This window comes from Anguilla rostrata, chromosome 13, assembly GCF_018555375.3.
Source record: "Anguilla rostrata isolate EN2019 chromosome 13, ASM1855537v3, whole genome shotgun sequence".
In the NCBI taxonomy this organism is placed as follows: domain Eukaryota; kingdom Metazoa; phylum Chordata; class Actinopteri; order Anguilliformes; family Anguillidae; genus Anguilla; species Anguilla rostrata.
This window is the reverse complement of record NC_057945.1, coordinates 20,816,908-20,836,857: the sequence shown is the minus strand read 5'-3', so window position 1 is coordinate 20,836,857 and position 19,950 is coordinate 20,816,908. Positions and strand designations below refer to the sequence as shown.

The 19,950-nt window shown below is 42.8% G+C and overlaps 1 protein-coding gene across 1 annotated transcript in view; it reads left to right on the top strand.

Annotated features, from left to right (window-relative positions):
• bsnb (bassoon (presynaptic cytomatrix protein) b) overlaps nt 1-19,950 on the top strand; it is a 63,548-nt gene that overhangs the window by 12,589 nt on the left and 31,009 nt on the right. Inside the window, exon 6 of the mRNA XM_064304223.1 lies at nt 5,100-5,954. Coding sequence (XP_064160293.1) covers nt 5,100-5,954 — 855 coding nt within the window. The remainder of the gene's footprint in view (nt 1-5,099; nt 5,955-19,950) is intronic.

Below are 19,950 nucleotides of genomic sequence, written 5' to 3'. Positions count from 1 at the left end.
TACGTGCTCTTGTATTGCCGTTGTGGTTTATATGCGATGGTTTTGATGTTGTGGTTCATATGCTGTGGTTTTGAGGCTGTGGTTTATGTACTGTCATCTTGAAGTTGTGGTTTATTTGCTGTAGTTTTGAGGTTGTGATTCATATGTTGTGGTTCTGAGGTTGTGGTTCATATGCTGTGGTTTTGAGGTAGGCTGTGGTTTTGAGGTTGTGGTTTACGTGATGTGGTTATAAGGCTGGGCTTTCAGACTGTAGCTTAGATGCTGTGGTCTTTGAGGCTGTTTTAGCATTTAAGTTTTTATTATATGTCTCTGCTTCAGCGGCAATAATTTAGATTTAACATTGTTTTTAATTATCCATATTAAAGTTAATGGCTGCACTTACATTTCATTAATCACAGAATTTTTATGAGTCATTTTTGAGTTACGTTCCATGTGATAGTGGATTGTGCAGGAAAGCCATTTTAATGCGTCTGCAATTGAAGAACACATTTGTACTGTTTAATTTATGCAGTTGGTTGTGTTTTTTATATCTTTGTTTAGTTGTCACAGTGCTGTTAACTCCAGCTTACTTAATCAGAATTAAGGAATCTCTGTTGAGCTGAAGAAAAAGGCGGAGACTCTGTAATGTGGCAGAATGAGAGGGAAGCACTGTGCGGGGTAACTGACACAGGCTGATTGTGTGAAAGACTGTAGGGATACTTGCTGTGCCCGTTCAGGTTGAAGTGCACTGGTTCAAGTGCACTGCTGTCACAGTGGGGTGTCGGTAAGAATACAAACAGAGTCCAAACATCCACTTGACATACACAACACAACAACATGAGCACAATTGGGGGATTTTATTATATCTGAGGGCGTGAGTTGAGGGTGTGTTTTCAGCTGTGTTTTCAGGATGCGATTGATCGGTAATGATGCACACTGCATATACTAAAAACCCTCTGGAATTGTCTGTGCCGTTCAGGAACTTATCTCTTCTGGTGTGGACCGTTTTCATCATTACATTATCCCGAGGGAGAATCTTCCCAAGCATTCTGTAAACATTTTCAGAAATTTTATTTCGGTATTTAGTATAGTGAACAGACTCAAAAGCTGATAGGGGAAGTTACCATGGTTGTGGGGCAATGTAAGAGCAATGATTCTTCTTCTGGTATTATGGTATTATCATTCCTTCAGGCTTTTGGCTGATTCTCTATTGAAAAATTTAGCTGTTCACCCCTACAAAGATTGCAACACTGGAGAGAGAAATAAAGTGTGAGAACACAGGAGAGAAAATAAAGAGTGAGAGGGAGGTGAGAGTGAATCCATTCCAGGCAAGCATGTGCTGGTGTATGATTTGATTATTTTCCAGAAGCTAGAGGGAGGTGTGTGTGTGTGTATGTATGTATGTTTGTGTGATTATTATCCCTGGTGTTCAGTGATGTTGTCTCACTGGGGAAGAAGTTATATGCTCACAGAAGGGATGATTGGTACTCTCTGTCTTTACCTGTCCAAGTAACAATACTTTAAATAAAAAGATTGTGAGACTGTCAGTGGGATTGGACAGGACTGTGAGGGTCAGGGTGCATGCAGTCCATGCATGTATTAGAATGAGCATAGGAAGATGACAGAGTTTGGGTTGTAATTAGAACCACAGTGTGATATTTGGGTGGGAAACAGGACCAGGTTGTGAGTGTGTGGGTTTGCAGCAGGACTGTGTTCTGATATTTGGGTAGGAAACAGGACCAGGTTGTGAGTATGTGGGTTTGCAGCAGGACCGTGTTCTGACAGATGGGTGGCACCGTGCCTCATGCCCCTATGGGGAGGGTTAGTGCAGCATGCCCGCGCTCTGAGCTGGCACAGGCCCGGGCCGCTCTCCCTGGTGCGAGGCGCTGCCAACTTACTCACCACGACCAGGAGGAAAACAGATCTGCCTGTCAGCACCTGCAGAGAGTGCGAGAGTGACGGAGAGAGTGAGAGAGAGTGCAAGCGTGAGAGAGAGAGAGAGATGGAGAGAGATGGTGTGACAGACAGAATTGGGTATGAGAGAGAGAGATTTTGACTTTAAAGCCCTCTCTGCCAAAAGACCAGCGCTCATCAAGGACGCTAATTAAAACATTCTTCATGGACCCTGGCCTGAGGCATCCTCCACACCCTCTCATTTTGATCTGTAATAATACATGTCACTGCTTTGGAAAATTGATTCCTAACAAAATGACTTTTATCAGTACTTAATGACTGATAAATAAAAATGAAAAGGGACTTTTAGTATAACCTCCCCTTTCACTAGTGTAAAAAAATAGTAAAACTATATCATTCTGTGGTGCTCTTTAAAAAAAAAATTATTTCACCAAGGGAATGAATGACTCAACGGTCGGGCAGATGCTGTTATCTCAGGTGCTGTGAAATGGTCTGTAAATCATGCATGCTACTGGATTTAATGGCAAATTTCACCCTAAAATCGAAATGTTATGTTTTTTTCATCTTTCCACTATCTGTACGTTACCAAGAACATGGCTAGTCACTTGTCAAATCAGCATAGATTTCCTTCCATAAATTAACTGTGTTTCTCACAAATTGTCAGTTGGGATAATGAGTCAAGGAAGTGATATGAAATGCTGGGATGGCAGCATCTGTATTTATTTTACAAATGAGTATTGAGTTAGGTGCTATGCAGGTTCCTGACCTATTAAGTATTTACACCACAATGACATCAGTATTTCCTTAAATTTCATATGGAAACAGAGTGTGATGTGCTATTTTCCCTGCTGTCTCATTTTCTAGGGCAGCAATGCATAATTCTTGTATTGTAGCAGGCAAAGGGGAAAGGAATGTTTTGTTATTGTAGAACAGAAGAAATAGCACAGGAAGCTGCAGAGAAAATCTTTTCAGTAATTTTAGCTTCGGTAGCATGTATATGCATCATTGTATTCATAGAACAGTAAGGTCAGAGTACATATATGAAATAAATGGAAATTAGAAAAACAGCTCTCTTTTCTGTACATGTTTAACTGGACAAACTGCACCTTCCCCAGGCAGTGCCCTGACCATCAGTCCAGGTCGCCTGCAGGTTGTGGTGGGGGGTGGGGATTAAGCCAGGAGTTATGCCATTTGCCTGTCTCTCGCTGGCCTACTGTGTATAATGGCTAATGGATGAAAGCTAACAGATAAAAGATGGAGGATAAAGGATAATGGCTATTGGCCCTTACAGAGCTATGCCATTGCTGTCGGTTAGCATGGTCCAGTTTTCACATGGGCAGAGCTATGTCACTTATTCTCTGCCGTAAGCAGCCTTCATTGCATTGTACAGAGCACAAGTAAGAAATGTACATGCACGAGTGGTTGGACAAATCCTGAAGGGCCTGTGTAAGGGTTTGTATTGTATTTTATGAAATAAATTATTACTAAAAAGTACATTAAATACAAAAAATGCTGTTGAGTGAAAATAAAGAAAACAAAATAAGCAACTAATGAATTTGAGATATAAATCAATTCAGCAGATAAAGATATTTTCCACGATTCATTTCATATTAATAATTTAAAGTGTAAAAGAGGAGTTATTTCTGTACAGTAGTACTGTGCTGTACATATTCTGCTGAGATTATTCCATAGTATTGGTCCTCTGTAATCGAAAACTCTGGATTTTTTGCTGCAACCATTTTTTGTTTAGCACGACTGAACACACGCTGCGTGCGGTGTTTTTTTTTATCGCCACCTTCTCTTGGCACTGTACGTTTGGTTATGAGATATGGGGCTGTTAGCTGCTGTATTGTAGGGTTCAGTCACCACTTCCAACATCTAAGTAACTCTTTGAGTAAATGGTTTGGCGCTGAACCCAAAACAGCCTGCTGCATTAATATTTCACATGGGACCAGATGGCACCCCAATTACACCGTTCACAGCCAGTGTGCACCTGTGTACTGAGCTTAACTAAGCCGGAATTGCTTCCGCTAATTAGAATTTGACTGCATGTTTATAAACCAGTGTGCACTCACACATCTGCATGAACAAATTGCCAGTTTAAAGCGATTTTTACTGTAAAGAGATTTTTTACTGTAAATGAGATGACTATAAAAATGAAATGTTTTAATAATATTAATAGTGATAATAAGAATAACAACAACAACAACCAGTCTGTGCTAATTAGAAACAGATTCATCTAAACCTGTCTGTACTAATCTGCACTAATCTGAACCTGGCTGGATAATATGCATTAATCTGAACCGGAATGTACTAATCGAAACTGGCTGTTATCGAAAATTGTCTTTATTTTGAATATAAATGCAATTGGATCCTGAAGATGATACCCGGGTGATTTTCTGTATTAATGTGAGAACATCTAAAGAGGCAGGCCTTACTTACAGAAATAATGAGAGTCTCTTGTGAAACTATTTCACTGCACTGTGTTGTACTCGTGGCTACTGCGATGGAGACGACTGGCTCTGCTGAGGTGAGGAGGCAGCTTGTGGACCTCATTGCACCATGCACTGCCCTCACACCTTCTCATGAAATGCTGTCTGTACTGTGATCATATTTGTTTCACATTACATATGTATTGGATTCATATCTAGTTGATTAGCCAATGAACGTGTTTGATTCATTTGAACTTGGTTAGATAGTGCATGTATTGGATTCATTTGTACTTGGTTAGACAGTGTATTGAATTCATGTGTATTTGGATAGACAGTGTATGCATTGGATTCATGTGTATTTGTTTTTGTTTCATACATATGTCTTTAGTTATGGCTGTTCTGCATCCTCCTTTTGTGACTGAAGGACTAAGGATCCCCTGTGGTTTTCTGTGTACAGCCAGTGTGCTGTAATTAGAGCTGTGGGCATTAGTGCCCAGTGGAGCACAGCAGCACTGACTAACACATCCGCTCTCAGTGCAGGTCAGTGCACAGCATAGGGCAGCACAGATACAGCACAGACACAGCTTAGAACAGACACAGTGCAATCCAGACACAAAGTGCAAACCACTATTTCAAGGATCTGTGTTGCAGTAATGGTACATGAATGGCCAGAACAGATGGCATATTCATTTCAGATAGGGGTGTGTGTGTGTGTGTGCGTGTGTGTGCATGCTGCAGATGTGTGTTTGTAACAGATAGGTTTCTGTGTTGCAGGTGCAGGAGTGGCTGTGTCTGAACTGTCAGATGCAGAGAGCTCTGGGGATGGACATGACCACGCCCACTCCACGATCCAAGAGCCAGCAGCAGATCCACTCTCCTTCTCATCAAGCCAAACCAGAGCCACAGGGCCCACCCCAGGGACAGGCTCTTCCCCCTGCACAGGCCCAACCCCCTGCCCAGGCCACACCCCCAACACAAGCCACGCCCCCAGTGAAAGCCTCTCCCCATGCCTCGCCAGGACCTCAGAGGCAGGCTGGGCCTCCGGGCGGAGCCACACAAGCGCGGCCTGATCAGCGGTTACCCCAGCCTGCAGGGGGTGCCCTTCCAGGCCTGGCCAAGGCCCCTTCTCAGCCAGACCTGTCCCGCCCCTCACCCGGCCGCCAAGACCATACCCGCAGTGCAGGGAGCTCGCCATCCAAGCAGCCCCCGCCTCCCCAGGACCAGCCGTTCGGGAAGCTATTCGGCTTTGGGGCGTCCCTCCTGAACCAGGCCAGCACGCTGATATCTGTGGACCCCACCCAGGGCACGGCGCCACCCACATCCCCTGCCAAGCCTGCACCTTCGGCTGCCAGTAAAACCCCCAGCCCCGCGGGCAGACCAGGGGGAGCCCCACCCCCCCATCAACAGGCCCCACCCCAAAACCAACAAACTCCGCCCCCTCATAAACAGGCCACACCATCACAGCAGCAGGCCCGCCCAGAGCCTGCCCCCAAGGCCATCTGCTGCCCACTGTGCAAGACAGCACTGAATGTGGGCAGCACGGAGCCCCCCAACTACAACTCCTGCACCCAGTGCCACTCGCAGGTCTGCAACTTGTGCGGGTTCAACCCAACGCCCCACCTGGTGGAGGTAAGGGTTACTGTCCGTGCTGTGCATTGGAAAAGGACACCACTTCACTCTCGGGGTTTGCCATGCTCCTTCTGTGGGGCTTTGCTTTGAGTGGGAGTGATGGGTGGGGCTTTGCTTTGAGTGGGAGTGATGGGCGGGGCTTTTAATTGTGTGGGATTGAGGGGTGGGGCTTTGCGTTGTGTGGGATTGAGGGGCAGGGCTTTGAGTGGGAGTGATGGGCGGGGCTTTGTGTTGAGTGGGAGTGATGGGTGGGGCTTTGCTCTGAGTTGGGCTGCAGCAAATGCTGCTGACTGATTTGTGTGAACATGATTGTTTGCATCCACGTCCACGCCACCTGTTTTCTGTCTCAAGCCATTGTGTTTGCTGCTAAATCACAGATTCACTGAGGCAGAAAAACAGCCAGTGGGGACATGATTACTACAAATTCTATAAACCACTTCACCAGACATTCGGCTTTGTTTCCTTGAACAGGTTCTGTTGAAGCTGACAATCAGGTTCGGTGCATCTTCTGAAAATTCAGTAAAGGCCGTATTCTGTGCTGTAGTATTAAACCAGAAACTGCAGTTACTAACTAGAATCTCATATAGTTCTGAAGCAGCGAGGGCATAAGGAATGCACAGGCATGTAATATGAAGGGTATATCGAATCTGTGAACATCTGAGGATCTTCCTGGTGCCAGGATGCCCAGGTAATGTTGTGCTGGCCTAGTGTGTATGCTAGTTTACCAGCCAATTATTCTGACTTAATTTTTTAACCGGCTGTATGTGCCAAAGCTGGTTCACACCTATATTGGAAAACATCTACACGTTTTTACCAGGGATGCGCAGCTGTCAAATCACAAAAATGATGGGGGTAATTAAATAATTCAGAAAGGAAATCTTAATTATTGGTGTGAAATTCAAATTGAGGTCTAATCATGCAGCCCCATGCAGACAGAGAGAGAGACCAGTAAAAAAGATATTTAAAAAATGTTTGCTTATACTGTATGATTATTTATGTATTCGTATTTATATTCATTTTATTTTCTTTTGCTTGTGTTTATTATGTCAAGGTATATTGTTTTGTAGCATAATGTGTTTATTGTTTGTTTATATATAAAGGTTTGACAATATGTTGCAATACAGTACGTCATGCCAATAAAGCATACTTGAACTGAATTGAATTGAACTGAGAGAGATAGAGAGAAAGAGAGCGCACACGCAGTGCATTGTGGGTCGTGGACTATGATGGCTGCGTGCCCAGGGGGCGCGAGGGGGAGTGTGGGGGTGAGGGAGCTCAGTGATGTGTGCGGTAATGCCGGCACGGCGCAGGGAAGAGCGGGAGGCTCTAATGGCCCCATGGAATGTGGCGACCCCTCGGGGGCCGGGAGCAGGTGACGTGGCGGCCCGAACGCGGCTGACGGGAAAACCATTGGCTTCCAGACAGTGCCTTATTAAGGCTCTGTGTGTTTGTGCTCTATCAACCCCCCCTTGTCAACTCTAATTATGGAAATCTGGCCCAGTGGAGAGCTTGACAGTAATAACATCCTGTCCTGAATGCTTGGAAGGAAGTTTAATGCGGGAATTTTTCACCCAAAAGTGGAAGCACTGGCTGAGACAATACTACTCTAATATCATTAGTCAGGCTTGCCTGACAGATATATGTGAGGGAAGAGGTTGTATAGAACTCTCTGCAGCAATTGCTTCTTGCTTGGCTGCCCCTCTGCACTCTGCCCTGTTTAAAATCCCTGGGGCTGTAAAACCTCGAAACCTTTAATGTGTCCCAACTTTATAACAGTTGATTCTGTCCAATTTGGGTGGAAAAAAATAGGAGATCATAATTGGTTTGAAATGAAAAGAACTAGACAGATTTTTGCAGAATTGAAACATTGGCAGAGTTGCTGCTTCGTTCTGTAAAAATCAAACAGCAGCCTCTTCTCAGAAGACAGCAGCAGGAGCCTTGAGAAAACGAGCAAAATGTGTAAATTGGCTGCAGAACTTGTTTCTTTCTGGAACAGACTGATATATTCAGCTGGGGTATAAATACTTGTCTGTGCCTTATACAGCTTGGTTAATCTACAAGCCAAAACAAGCTCTGATTCCTGCATAAAGTAAAAGAGAAAGAACAAGATAGAGCGAGACAGTAAAGCAGCCATTTTGTTTGTTATTCATATAAATAACCTGGTCTTGTCCTGTAGGTCTGTTGTCATATCTGCCTAGTGTTGTATTGTGTCAGTTTTAGACTGAGGTGAATGGTATAGACATTTATACCAGTGCATTCAGAGAAGGGAGGTTTGAGAGCAAGAGGAAGATCCAGGCTAGGAAATATGGGGAAACAGCCATTTGAGGAAGGCTCTCACCAATATCTGCCCAACACCAGCCATACGTATGTTATGGTATTGTGTGGATGTCATTTAAAGATTCTGGATGTAATAGAATATTTTTGAGTTTATAGAATCTGAGGTATATTGTGGAATTGTGTGGATGGTATGGAATGGGCCTATTTCCTGTCGAATGATCATAGAACGGAAGTAAACAAAAGCAGTGTATCGCCTCTTCTGTTTTCACGTAGCTTAGCATTCAAGCATCTATTGTCGACCGGGATCGTACAAAAGACAGCAAATTGTAAACATATTTGCAACCATATATAAAAATAGGTGAAATATCACCTGTATCACCCTGTCCCTAGTTATGCAAGAAAAAATGTCTTTGTTATCCTCTGGCCACAATTTTTTTTTGCCAGCAAATATAGCATTAGCCGCTAAGGGAACATGTATCAACCACCAGTCGGGTTGCCTTCCGGTTCCAGTCAGTTTCGGAACTGGTGTCATTTGTACGTATCAACATGTTATTGGAAACAAAACTAAGCATGCACAACTATGTGGGTATTCACGTAGGATCTGGTTCGGACAGTCTTACCGTTATTAGCCTTCTGGCTAAAGCACTGTAAGCTAAGCAGTTAGCTAAAGAAAGTGAACTGTAGAAAAGGTAGGCCTACTGCAAGGATTAAGCTGGCAGTGAAGCAGTACACTGGGGTAGATTGGAAATCGCAATTATAACTGGCGTACTGCCAATATTACAAACAGAAGTGCAACCAGATCTTCACAGTGCATTCAACCCGTGAACATCACACAAGTATGACAGTTACGCAAAATGAAGTGAGCCAAATTTACCATCACTCGCAAGTTAGCAGCTTGCTACAACTACAGAGCCTTGTTAGTTAGCTTCATAGCTAATACAGCTACATTCAGGTTTAGAGAATGAACGTACCAGTAACTTGTACATACGCATGCGCAAAACAGTGTACTGAAGTTAAAAGCTTGTGATAGTGATAGATTGTATCCAATAAGGGGTCAACCAGAACTGACTGGAAGCAGAAGGAAACCGTTTTAGCAGTGTTTTTGACTGAACAGGTTTGTTGAGGGAATCACCTAACTGCTAGGCTCTCCCCCATGTGTATACCAATGCCCATCCTTTTCTCTAAGCCTGTGACCTCTTTAAGCCAATCCTCATCCTTCTCTCTGAGCTAACATTCACCCTTCCTTCTAAGCCAGCATCCACCTCCACTCTAAGACAATGCCTACCTTACTCTTTCCTGTTCCCACAGCAGGGGGCATCAGCACACAGATCAGGGAACTATACTTGTTGCCAACAGGTTGTGGATGGCAGTTCATAGGCCTTTTGTACCTCAGCAAAGTGGAAAAGCATCTCCAAGTGAATGACCTTGCTAAAGATGCCCCCCACAGGAGTCTGCACTGACACTATGCATTTCTCCATCTGTCCATTTGCTCATCCCTCCATTCAGCCCTTTAGTTGTATTGAGCACACTTCATCAGTGACACCCATTACTTTGCATCTGTGGCATCAGTTATTCATATCCACTGTATCTGCCTTGTCAATGATCACAGATAGAATCACTGAATTGTAATGAGAGAGCGCCAGACTTTGGTGGAGACGTAGGTCCACAGGCTTTAGTGAATGTGTGAAACAGATATGCTGTGTTTCATTGGGAAAGGATGTCTTGTTTAAGGGCTGAATCTATTGTGAGAGTGAAAGGGGTGTCCTGGCCACATAATGTGTAAAATGAGGCAGGTGGGGAAAGTAAAATAAGGGGTCACTGTGTTTCTTGTGTAAGAGTCTGGAGACAGATGGCCATTGCAAAACTGTCACTTTGTGGTCAGGTAACCATTTTTTGGTCGTTCCTTATATACGTATGCTGGGGACTATTGTCTTGCGGACAGATCCATTTGCAGCCGAGTTTCAGTTTCCTGGGGGCTATACTATGTTTTTGGCCCTAGTTTCTTGGTAATTGCTGAAATTCATGATTTCACTGATATTAACAAGAACCCCAGGACCAGCTGATGCAAAACAACTCCATAACATCAATGACCCACCACCATATTTCCCCGTGTCGCATCCTTTTCAACAAAGTCGTCTTTTCTTCTGACGCCAATTCGACTGCTGGTGCGACTGCGTGGCACCTGGTTCCAGTAAAGTGTGCGATTGAGACTATGGGCTCTATTTTCTGGCCGGCACATGGCCTGTTGTGACCCGTCACACTGGCGAAGTGGTATGTTTGTCATTTCCTGACTGGCCATGCGCCAAAGTGGGAGTGTGTCAGGCAAGATCGAGCAGCAGACCATCGTCTGGTCTGCAATTCATGCCCTTGCCACCCACCTGCTCAGAACAGGTCTAAGGCATAAGTCGCAGCCCAGCGGATTGCTAATTTCAGGGCTTTCCCATGCAATGTGTGCTTGATAACAGCCCATTCAAAAGCCAATGAATGGTTTTCGTGGATCATGTGCTGACACACCCACTGATAATATATTTGTCATAATCCGGCCCATTTCTGACACCCAGTGCACCCATACGCCAGGCCATTGAATGCGCCTGTGCACCCTGCGACATTTATTCCGGAAATGAGAGCGCAATGTGTGTATGAGAGAGATTGCATATTTGTGTGTGTGTGCGAGTGTGTATCTGTGTGTGTCTGACAGAAAGGGAGGGAGACAATGATAGCTGGAACATTGTGAGATTGTGAGAGGGTGTGTGTGAAACACTGAGAGGGTGTGTCTGTATCTGTGTGTGTGAGACAGTGAAGAGGTGTTTGTGTGTGTGTGTGTGTGTGTGTGTGTGAAACACTGAGAGAGTGTGACTGTATCTGTATGTGTGAGACAGTGAAGGGGTGTGTGTGTGTGTGTGTGTGTGGATCACTGAGAGGGTGTGTGTGTGACACTGAAGGGGTGTGTGTGTGTGATACACTGTGAAAGGGTGTGGATCAGTGTGGATGAGTATCAGAAACCTGATTAAATGATCGAATCTCTCAGCTTTAGTCAGCTCAGTCTAGCTGATAAACACCTACACCAGTGGCCGAAAGCATTGTGATGCTGATAGAGGAGCTGTAGTTGGAGAGAAATGAGACTCTAGCATCTGTTTCAGGTAATTAGCCCCAGTGGCCCTGCCAGGCAGATTACTACACTTTCTTATCAAAGAGCAGCTGAAGCAAAATGGTGAACGACACGCTTCACCAAATGCACCAGTTTCTGATTACAATATGGATTACAGGATGGATTATGAAGTGTTTGAGTTGATTTGTGTTTAGATTGGTCTCTATTGTAAAATTGAAATTAGCTATAAAGTGAGATTCTGGGATATTTTACTGTTTATGGCAGAAAAATACTGGTTAGTTTCAGTACATGTGAGGTGAGAAATTGACAGTGTCATTGCTAAATCTTGATTCATGTTTGATCTGTAGCACCTAGTTTGACAGTTTGAATTTCATGACCCAGGCACCGCAATGCTGTACAATTAATTTGCATAGGGAATACTTTATGCCAATGAGATGGACACACCTACTGCACCCACCCCAGGAAGCATTTTTCAACATTGTTTAGTAGATGGAGTCAGGCTGAAACAATGAGTGCAATTACTCTTTAATATTAAAGCTGTAAAGTTCTAAGATTTTCATTTCAAAATGAGTATATATTTTAAAAAAGTAAAATTAATGAACAAATGACTTAAGGCCTCTAATCTGGTTCAGTTCTGATGTTGCAGGATTTAGTGTTCTCGAAGCTACAGGTATGTAGCTGTTTGGCTCAGCTGAGTGGGAGGCAGAACCTCTGATTCTCTGCTTGGTGCATAGGTACTAGGCTCTGGTTCTCCTTTATTTGACTATTTGAGATTTTGGAAACATGGTGGGAAGTCACTTAGCCTGGTATGAAGACCCTGTATCACAGCAGTTCCATTGTGATATACTGTATGTTCAGTTACAAAAGCACTGCCTTTGTTTCCCTCTTGGTCGAACACTTTAATTTGCCTTCCATAAAAAACCCTCTGCTTTTTCACCATAAGGAAAGGTGTTGCATATGGCTTTATGACATGCCAATGTGTGTGGGGTAGAGAACAGAATATCAGTTTTTTCTATAATTCCCTCTTGGTAGTGGTACGTGGTAGTCCACAAACAACATCTCTAATTGGTTCAGGAGCTCTCTCTCCCTGTGTTTTTTAAAGGTGTTAGATGGAGTAGAGGTCAGGGCTCTGTGCAGGCCAGTCAAGTTCTTCACCACCAGGCTCAGCAAACCATTTCTGTAATGATCTTGCTTTCTGAACAGGGGCATTGTCATGCTGAAACAAGAAATGGCCTTCCCTTAACTGTTGCCACAAAGCTGGAAGCACATAATTATTTAGAATGGCATTGTATGCTGTAGTATTCAAATTTCCCGCTAGGGAAATTTTCAAATTTGGGCCCTAGCCCAAACTATGAAAAACAGACCCAGACCATTATTTCTCCTCCACCAAACTTTACAGTTGGCACCATTTGGGCCAGTACGGTTGGCACTATGCATTCCGCCAAACCCAGATTTGTCTGTCAGACTGCCAGATAGTGAAGCGTGATTCATCACTCCAGAGAACACATTTCCACTGCTTCAGAGTCCAATGGCGGTGTGCTTTACACCACTCCAGCCGATGCTTAGCATTACGCATGGTTATCTTAGGCTTGTGTACGGCTGCACGGCCATGGAAACCCATTTCATGAAGCTTTTAACAAACAGTTCTTGTGCTGACATTGTTTCCAGAGGTAGTTCGGTACTCTGTAGTGAGTGTTGCAACCGAGGACATATGATTTTTATGTGCTAAACGCTTCAGCACTCTGTAGTTCCATTCTGTGTGCTTGGTGGCTGAGCTGTTGTTGCTCCTATACAGTACGTTTTCACTTCACAGTAACAGCTCTTACAGTTGACTGGGGCAGCTCTTGCAGGGCAGAAATTTGACAAACTGACTTGTTGACGTCCTATGACAGTGGCATGTTGAGCCCTTCACTACGACCCATTCTAATGCCAATGTTTGTCAATGGAGATTGCATGGCTCTATGCTTGATTTTATGCACCTGTTACCAATGGGTGTGGCTGAAATATGTCCACATACTTTTGGAAATGTCGCGTATATATTTATTTTATTTTGGGTTTCAGTCACTTTAATGTAGTGTCTTCCTTGTTGACAATCCAAAAATCCTAGCTTGACTTCCTTGGGCAGAATGACTTGCTGTGTCTTCAATGTGCAGGCTAGCTGACAGAGAGCACTCCACTTTTTTCTTTTTTGTTTAAAACAGGTTTTCAGTCCTTTTACCTTTTCCCTCTTGACATTCTGAAAACATACCTACATTTCCTTGGATAGTATGACTTATTCTGTCTTATGTTAGCAGGCCAACTTTTGTTGTTTTATTTTGGGTCTAGTTCGTTATTTTTGATTTTTATATTAGTTTTAAAATTTAAATTATTATTATTATTTTTGTTTAACCAAAAATGGAACATTTATAATGAGAAAATAAGGAATACGTGGGGATGTTGTGAAGCTCATCTTTTTAATTACTTATTCCTGAATTGTAGAATTTAGAATACTCTCTCGCTCTATTTTTCAACTTTCTCTCTCTTTCTCTGTCTTACTCTCTCCTTCTCTACCTCTGTCTCTCTAGTCACTGGGTCTCCTGTAGTACTCTGTGGCCTGCAGGCTGGTAAAATTATCACTGGGTCTCCTGTAGTACTCTGTGGCCTGCAGGCTGGTAAAATTATCACTGGGTCTCCTGTAGTACTCTGTGGCCTGCAGGCTGGTAAAATAGTCACTGGCTCTCCTGTAGTACTCTGTGGCCTGCAGGCTGTAAAATTGTCACTGGGTCTTCCAGATGCACAATCGCCTCCTGCAGAGCAGCTGGTATGTGGGCGTGGTTGGCATATTGAAGATTTGAGAGGTACAAATTGCAATTACAAATTAGGGAATAAAAATGGGGGATGGGGAGGTGGTGGTGCAGGTGGTCTATAAAAATTGAGATTGCTGTCCACTTCAGTTCTTTGTGCTGCCATTATGGTGCCCTCCCCATGTGATCTGCTTCTGCTTCTTCCCATAATGCTGCAGTTTAATGTCACTCATACAGAGAAGAGTGAACACTCTAACATTGGAGGCCAGCTTGTTCCCTCTAGTGTTACGCAACATAAATACTTTCTTTGTGTGTGGGCTTTTTGAGCATTGGACCTGTACACGGGCTGGTTTTTCTCCAGATCAGTCTGCTGCTAGTAGCTGTACTGATTTTGGTCCTGTTTCTGATATATTGTTTCGAGGTTGTATGGTCTGCAATACTGCTTTTCAAAATTGCTTGGGGATTAGCTAGCAGGTAAACACAATTACAAACTATAAACGTTAACCCGAACACAACCACAAATACCCCTGATGTTGTTGAGCTGATGCTACACTGCTGGTGTCGTTCTGCTAATGTCACATTAGATGTTTACACCCTTCTAATGTCACAAGGCTGATGTTACATTGCTGTTGTCACACGGCTTTCTGTTCTTTTCCATCATAGCCTGATTTTCCAGCACACAGTCCGCCATTTTTAGAGATATACCCAAGAGAGAGATTCTGAGTACAAGTCCTGCAAAGTCATTATATCATAAACACATACACTCAAAAAAATTAATAGTTGGGTTTACTTAATAAAATTATGGACAGTGGTTGCATGCAGTATTATTAAGTATATATGACTTCAACTGACTGAGTAGTTGTACAACTACTTAATCACATGAAGTCACATATAATTGATAATAATGTGTGCAACCACTGTTAATAATTTTATTAAGTAAATCCAACTATTCATTTTTTGAGTGAACATGTACATTTGTGGCTGTGTGGAATATAGCAGGCTGGTGGTGGGAGGGTGTGGGTGATTGGAAGGTACCATTGTCTGGCCAGGATGGGTGTAGCACACTTGTGCCTTCAGGCCCATGGATCTATTAGCGGCTTGTTTAGTTGTATATTTATAATTCTCTTTCTCGTGGATGAGCTGGAGAAGCAGGCTTTGTGTGCTCAGCATAGGCTTGGGCTGCTTTAGAGGAGGAGGCATGTGATCATGCCATCTTTATCCTTCCTATAAAAGCACAGGCCAGTACTCCAGCACTCTCCCGCACTCCGGGCCCCTCTGTCTATTTTTGTGTTATGATTTTGTGATCCATAATCCCGCCGTTATAGTGAATGTTCATGCCTCTATTATACATCACACAAAGGAAGTAATCTGGAATAGGATTGAGCAATCCCACCGCCCATCTCTGATCCTGAGTATCACTGACCTTAATACTAACGAAAAGGGAGTGGAAGAGAGAGAGAGTGAAAGCGTGTGGGATGGAGGAAGGGAGGGAGAGAGAGACTCAGAGAGAGTGAGGAAGTTACTTGTGCTTTTTCCTTGCGGGGGAGGGTGTTATGTCATCTGTGTGTTTAACACAAGTTAAAGTGTCTTTTATTTAGAATTTCAGAGAAAGAGAGAGGGGGTTACTTGTGTATTTCATTTATGGGGGCGGGTGTTAAGTAAAGTGATGTATGTATATAACACAACTTAAAGCATATTTGAATTTTAAAGAGAGAGCGGGACTGAATGGAAGAGAGAAAGACAGAGGGAGAGATAACAGGGTGGGTTCTAGGAGAGCTGGATGGCTTACAGGGAAGAGAGGGAGACTGAAGGAACATTAGATGTTTACTCGTGTGTGACAGAGAGAGGGAGAGAGAGTGCGTGGGAGAGAGAAAGAGAGAGGCTTTTGGAAGCTGATGTAAGGATCAAGAAAAATCCGAACCAATGATGGCAGTATTACTGCCTAGAGCAACAGAGCCATCTTATAGACCACTCATGTAGTCAGTCAGAAACACAGCCATATTTGGTTTTTAACAGTTATTTGTTGGCAACAAAAGACATAGAGGCGTGCAAAATTTTTTTACAAACCATAAGCAAAACAGCAAACACCACAAAGACAAGTCCATGATACCTGAACAAATAAACAGCCAAATATATAAGAAAATAAGTAAATAGCAGTGAGTTCAAAATGAGTCATTTCTTTGATCAATATATGCAAATACAGCCAAAAAAAGCACACTGGTACAGTCAAGAAACATCCAAAACAGCACCTCCATGGCTGGTTCATGGGTCAGTCTGTGGGTGACCATCCTAATAAAAAGCTCCATGTTAACTCAAAATCAGTTGTTTTACAGTATTCAAGAGAGTGTATGTCACCCTTTCAATAACTGCTGGTAGGGACCGGGCCCTGATTCAGTCCTTCAAAAGTATTCTCTTAGCAGATGTAATAGTGAAACAAACACACCTCATGTTAAACTGTTATACACCTAAATATTTTGTAGAATCCGGCATAACAAATTTTGAAGACAGGAAGAACTCTCTTAACTCTGTACTATTCCACCAGTATAATATCATGGGACAATACCAAGGATGTGTGTATACAATAGGTACATACAATGGTGTGTATATATATATATAATGTTTGATGAAAAAATGATTGCTCTGGTTACCTAGCAGTCAATGATACTCTTGATGATATTGTTTTTAATGGATGTTAGACATTGTTTGAATGAGTGGAGAAGCAAGTCATAGTGGAATACTGTGTGGCAGTACAGCGGTTTTTCTCGGCCCATAGAAAATAGGACAGAGCAATAGCTTCTTCACTATTTTTGGCAAGATCAATATTTTTATATTCTTTACATTTACTTCCAGGGCCAGGGTCTGGCAGTACTCTACTAAGCCCTGCTCTGAGTAGACTACATTTTTTGCATTTATAAATTTTTTTTTTTGTTTTAGCTCGATAAACAATCAACCATATTTGCCAAATCATTTACATATTACATAAAACCACAAATTATGACAAAATCTCTCTTGCTGTCACTCGCCCTCTCCAAATCTCTCGCTTTTCTCTTAACACACACAAAGAAAGAGAAACTGAGTTAGCAAGACAACATATTCCAGAACATATTCAATAAAAATATCTATTCTCCTAAATTAGGTGCTGAAGTCACATGATGCATTCAGTGACAGGTGACTGGCTAGTGAAAGTTGACCCTTAATTTCCTGTGAATCAGCTGTCGAGGACCATGTGTTCCAGGGGATTGACCCAGATTCCTGCTGACTCTGTAAGCTCCTGCAGCAGCAGGCAGCAGGGTGTGGTGGCAGGGACTCGTTATGCTCTGACTCAGAAAGCACACCCATTTGGCTGACTTCAAACCAGGGACACTGGGGTGGGAGCTCTGGCAGTGCTCAGAGGACTGGTCTGTGGACCTAACAACAGCTGTGTGGAGTAGTGGTCAGAGCACTAGGCTCTGAACATGTAGTACTGCTTTTGTACTTGTAGTACATTTTGTAATTAAAATGTTAAACGGGCAGATTATGTTTTAAGATGTGTTTAAGAAGATTTACTGGATTCTTCAGGTTTTGTGTGAGGAGGCGAAGGGCTGGGGGTATTTCAGAGCACTGTTTTGACCTGAGGAGGGTGCTGGTAGTGGGTGGAGTTGTTAATGTGAGGCTCTGTACTGCTGATATCACTGAACACCATTGCTTGAGTGCTTAGCAACACAGTCTCATCTCCATTCCTATCAACCCATATGGCTTGCCCTAGTGAAGTATGTTTCTTTTGCCATATTTTTCCACATATACTGTGTCTAATGTTGGAATGCAGAATTGAGATTGTGGACCTGTGTTTTCAAACATAGGTAGCCAATTGACAGTCTCTCTGTAATGTTGATGAACCAATCTCAGTTCACCATGCTGAAAAAAATTGACTTTGTCCTATGAGCTGATAGAGGCTAGGCTTTAATTTGTTTGATCAGGGAGCGGGTTTGTTTTAGTTGTGGTCTGATAGTTTATGTTCTATCAGAAATCTTATGTGTATGCATGTGCTATTGCGACCGGATCTGTTGGAAAAGGAGATTTTATCTCAATTGGGAAATTTTTACCAGGAGTTTAATTTAAAGGTTAAATAAACAGTAGACAAATAAAGATTGTTAGAAAAATCACTTTCTACCTCTACAGCTTCTCAAATCTATCCCCTTTCACTGAATACAAACCCCTAATTAATATTTCCATTTGACTGAGGAGATAGCTATGGCCTTTGTGAATGGTTATTAATTATGATCATAATTCTTGGTGTTGGGAGTTGATGCCATGATAACAGACGCACTACCTCTGTTCTTCTTTCCCACAAATAAGTGCTGCATCAGCTGCAGTTCTGTCCAACCACTGGGAATGAATAAAGAACAACCAAAGCACATCAATCTAATCATTACCACCCAGCGCTGCCCAGCATAATCCTTCCTCCTAAACACCTGGATGCCGTTGGCCTTATTGACCTTATTACCTTTAAAATAAGATGATTACTACTGCTGCAACTGATGGCAGTAATGATAATAGCAACCCCATTTCTCTGACATGAACTGTTATTAGGTAAAGCATGGCTGTGTGCAGTAATAACATGTGAGTGCCTGTGCAGCAAAGGGACATTCTATGGGGTGTGCCATGGTGTGGGGTAAGGGTCGGGGTAAAGTGTTTTGCAGGTGAGGTTAGGTCTATAATCCAGAGTGCAGTTGGTTTGTATTCCAGTGTACAGAATGTTAATTTAGTGAAGAATGAAAGATTCTGTATGTAATGGAAGCAATGCAGGAGCAAATGACACAGAGGCATCAGCATGTGGTTTATACCTATTTACATTAAATGGGGAAGGCAGGAACCAACCCTGCTGTCATGAACCCAGCAGGGAGAGTGAGTCACATGGGAGCACTGCCTGCCCCCCTCCTCTCTTTTTTTGTTTGTCCTCTCCCTCTTTCTTGCATTTTCTTGTTCCCACATTTTCTATCTGTTATTTTCCCTCTTTTTTCCCCTTAGTCACTTCCTCTCAGTCTCAATCTTTCGCCTTCTTACTTTCGCGTGTATTCCTTCACCTTCCATCTCCTCCCTCCTTCCCACTCTCTAATTTTCCTTTTGTCTTTCCTTGATTTTCAGTCTGCTTTCTTCCTCCTCCCCCTTTCCTTGTCTGCAGTGCCATTAGAGAGCATGATTCACTCTCATTAACCTCATTACTTACCTTTTTCTGTGTACAGAGGCATGTCACTGCTTGTCTTTTCACAGCATTTCCTTTTTGAATAGCATAACTCTGGACAGGCCCCTGACAGCTGCTCTCACTGCTCTCTTCCTGTCTTTTGTCTTTCAAGTTTTACATTTTACATTTCAGTAACAATGTGTAAGATCCATATTGGTTTGTGCTTATTTCATTTTCTATTTATCATAGAGAGAAGTGTGGAGTGCTGGTCAGAGAAGTAGACCCATTTTAAACACTTCTGGCCCTATCTGGTATATAAAAACCCATCAGGAACACTGTTGCTTGTCAACTTTTCCTTTGCTTTACACCTGTAATGATGTGATGTTCCTTGAACATGGTCAGGTTGAGTGTTTTAAAATTTATTTTAGAAGAGAAAGACTGTGTCCTATTCTGCATTTCCAGCAGTGGAATGCTTCTGCATCATTATGCTCCTTACCATGTATGTTATTTTGCATTTATAATTTTGCCATCCCATTTCTTTATTAGATTTTGAAGACAGCAGAAACTTAGACTGTATTAAGCAATGAAGTTACTGTCACTGATGTTGGTTTTTGATGTTGGTCGGTCCACATCTCTGTCTCTGAACAGGCATCACTTTAAAAATGT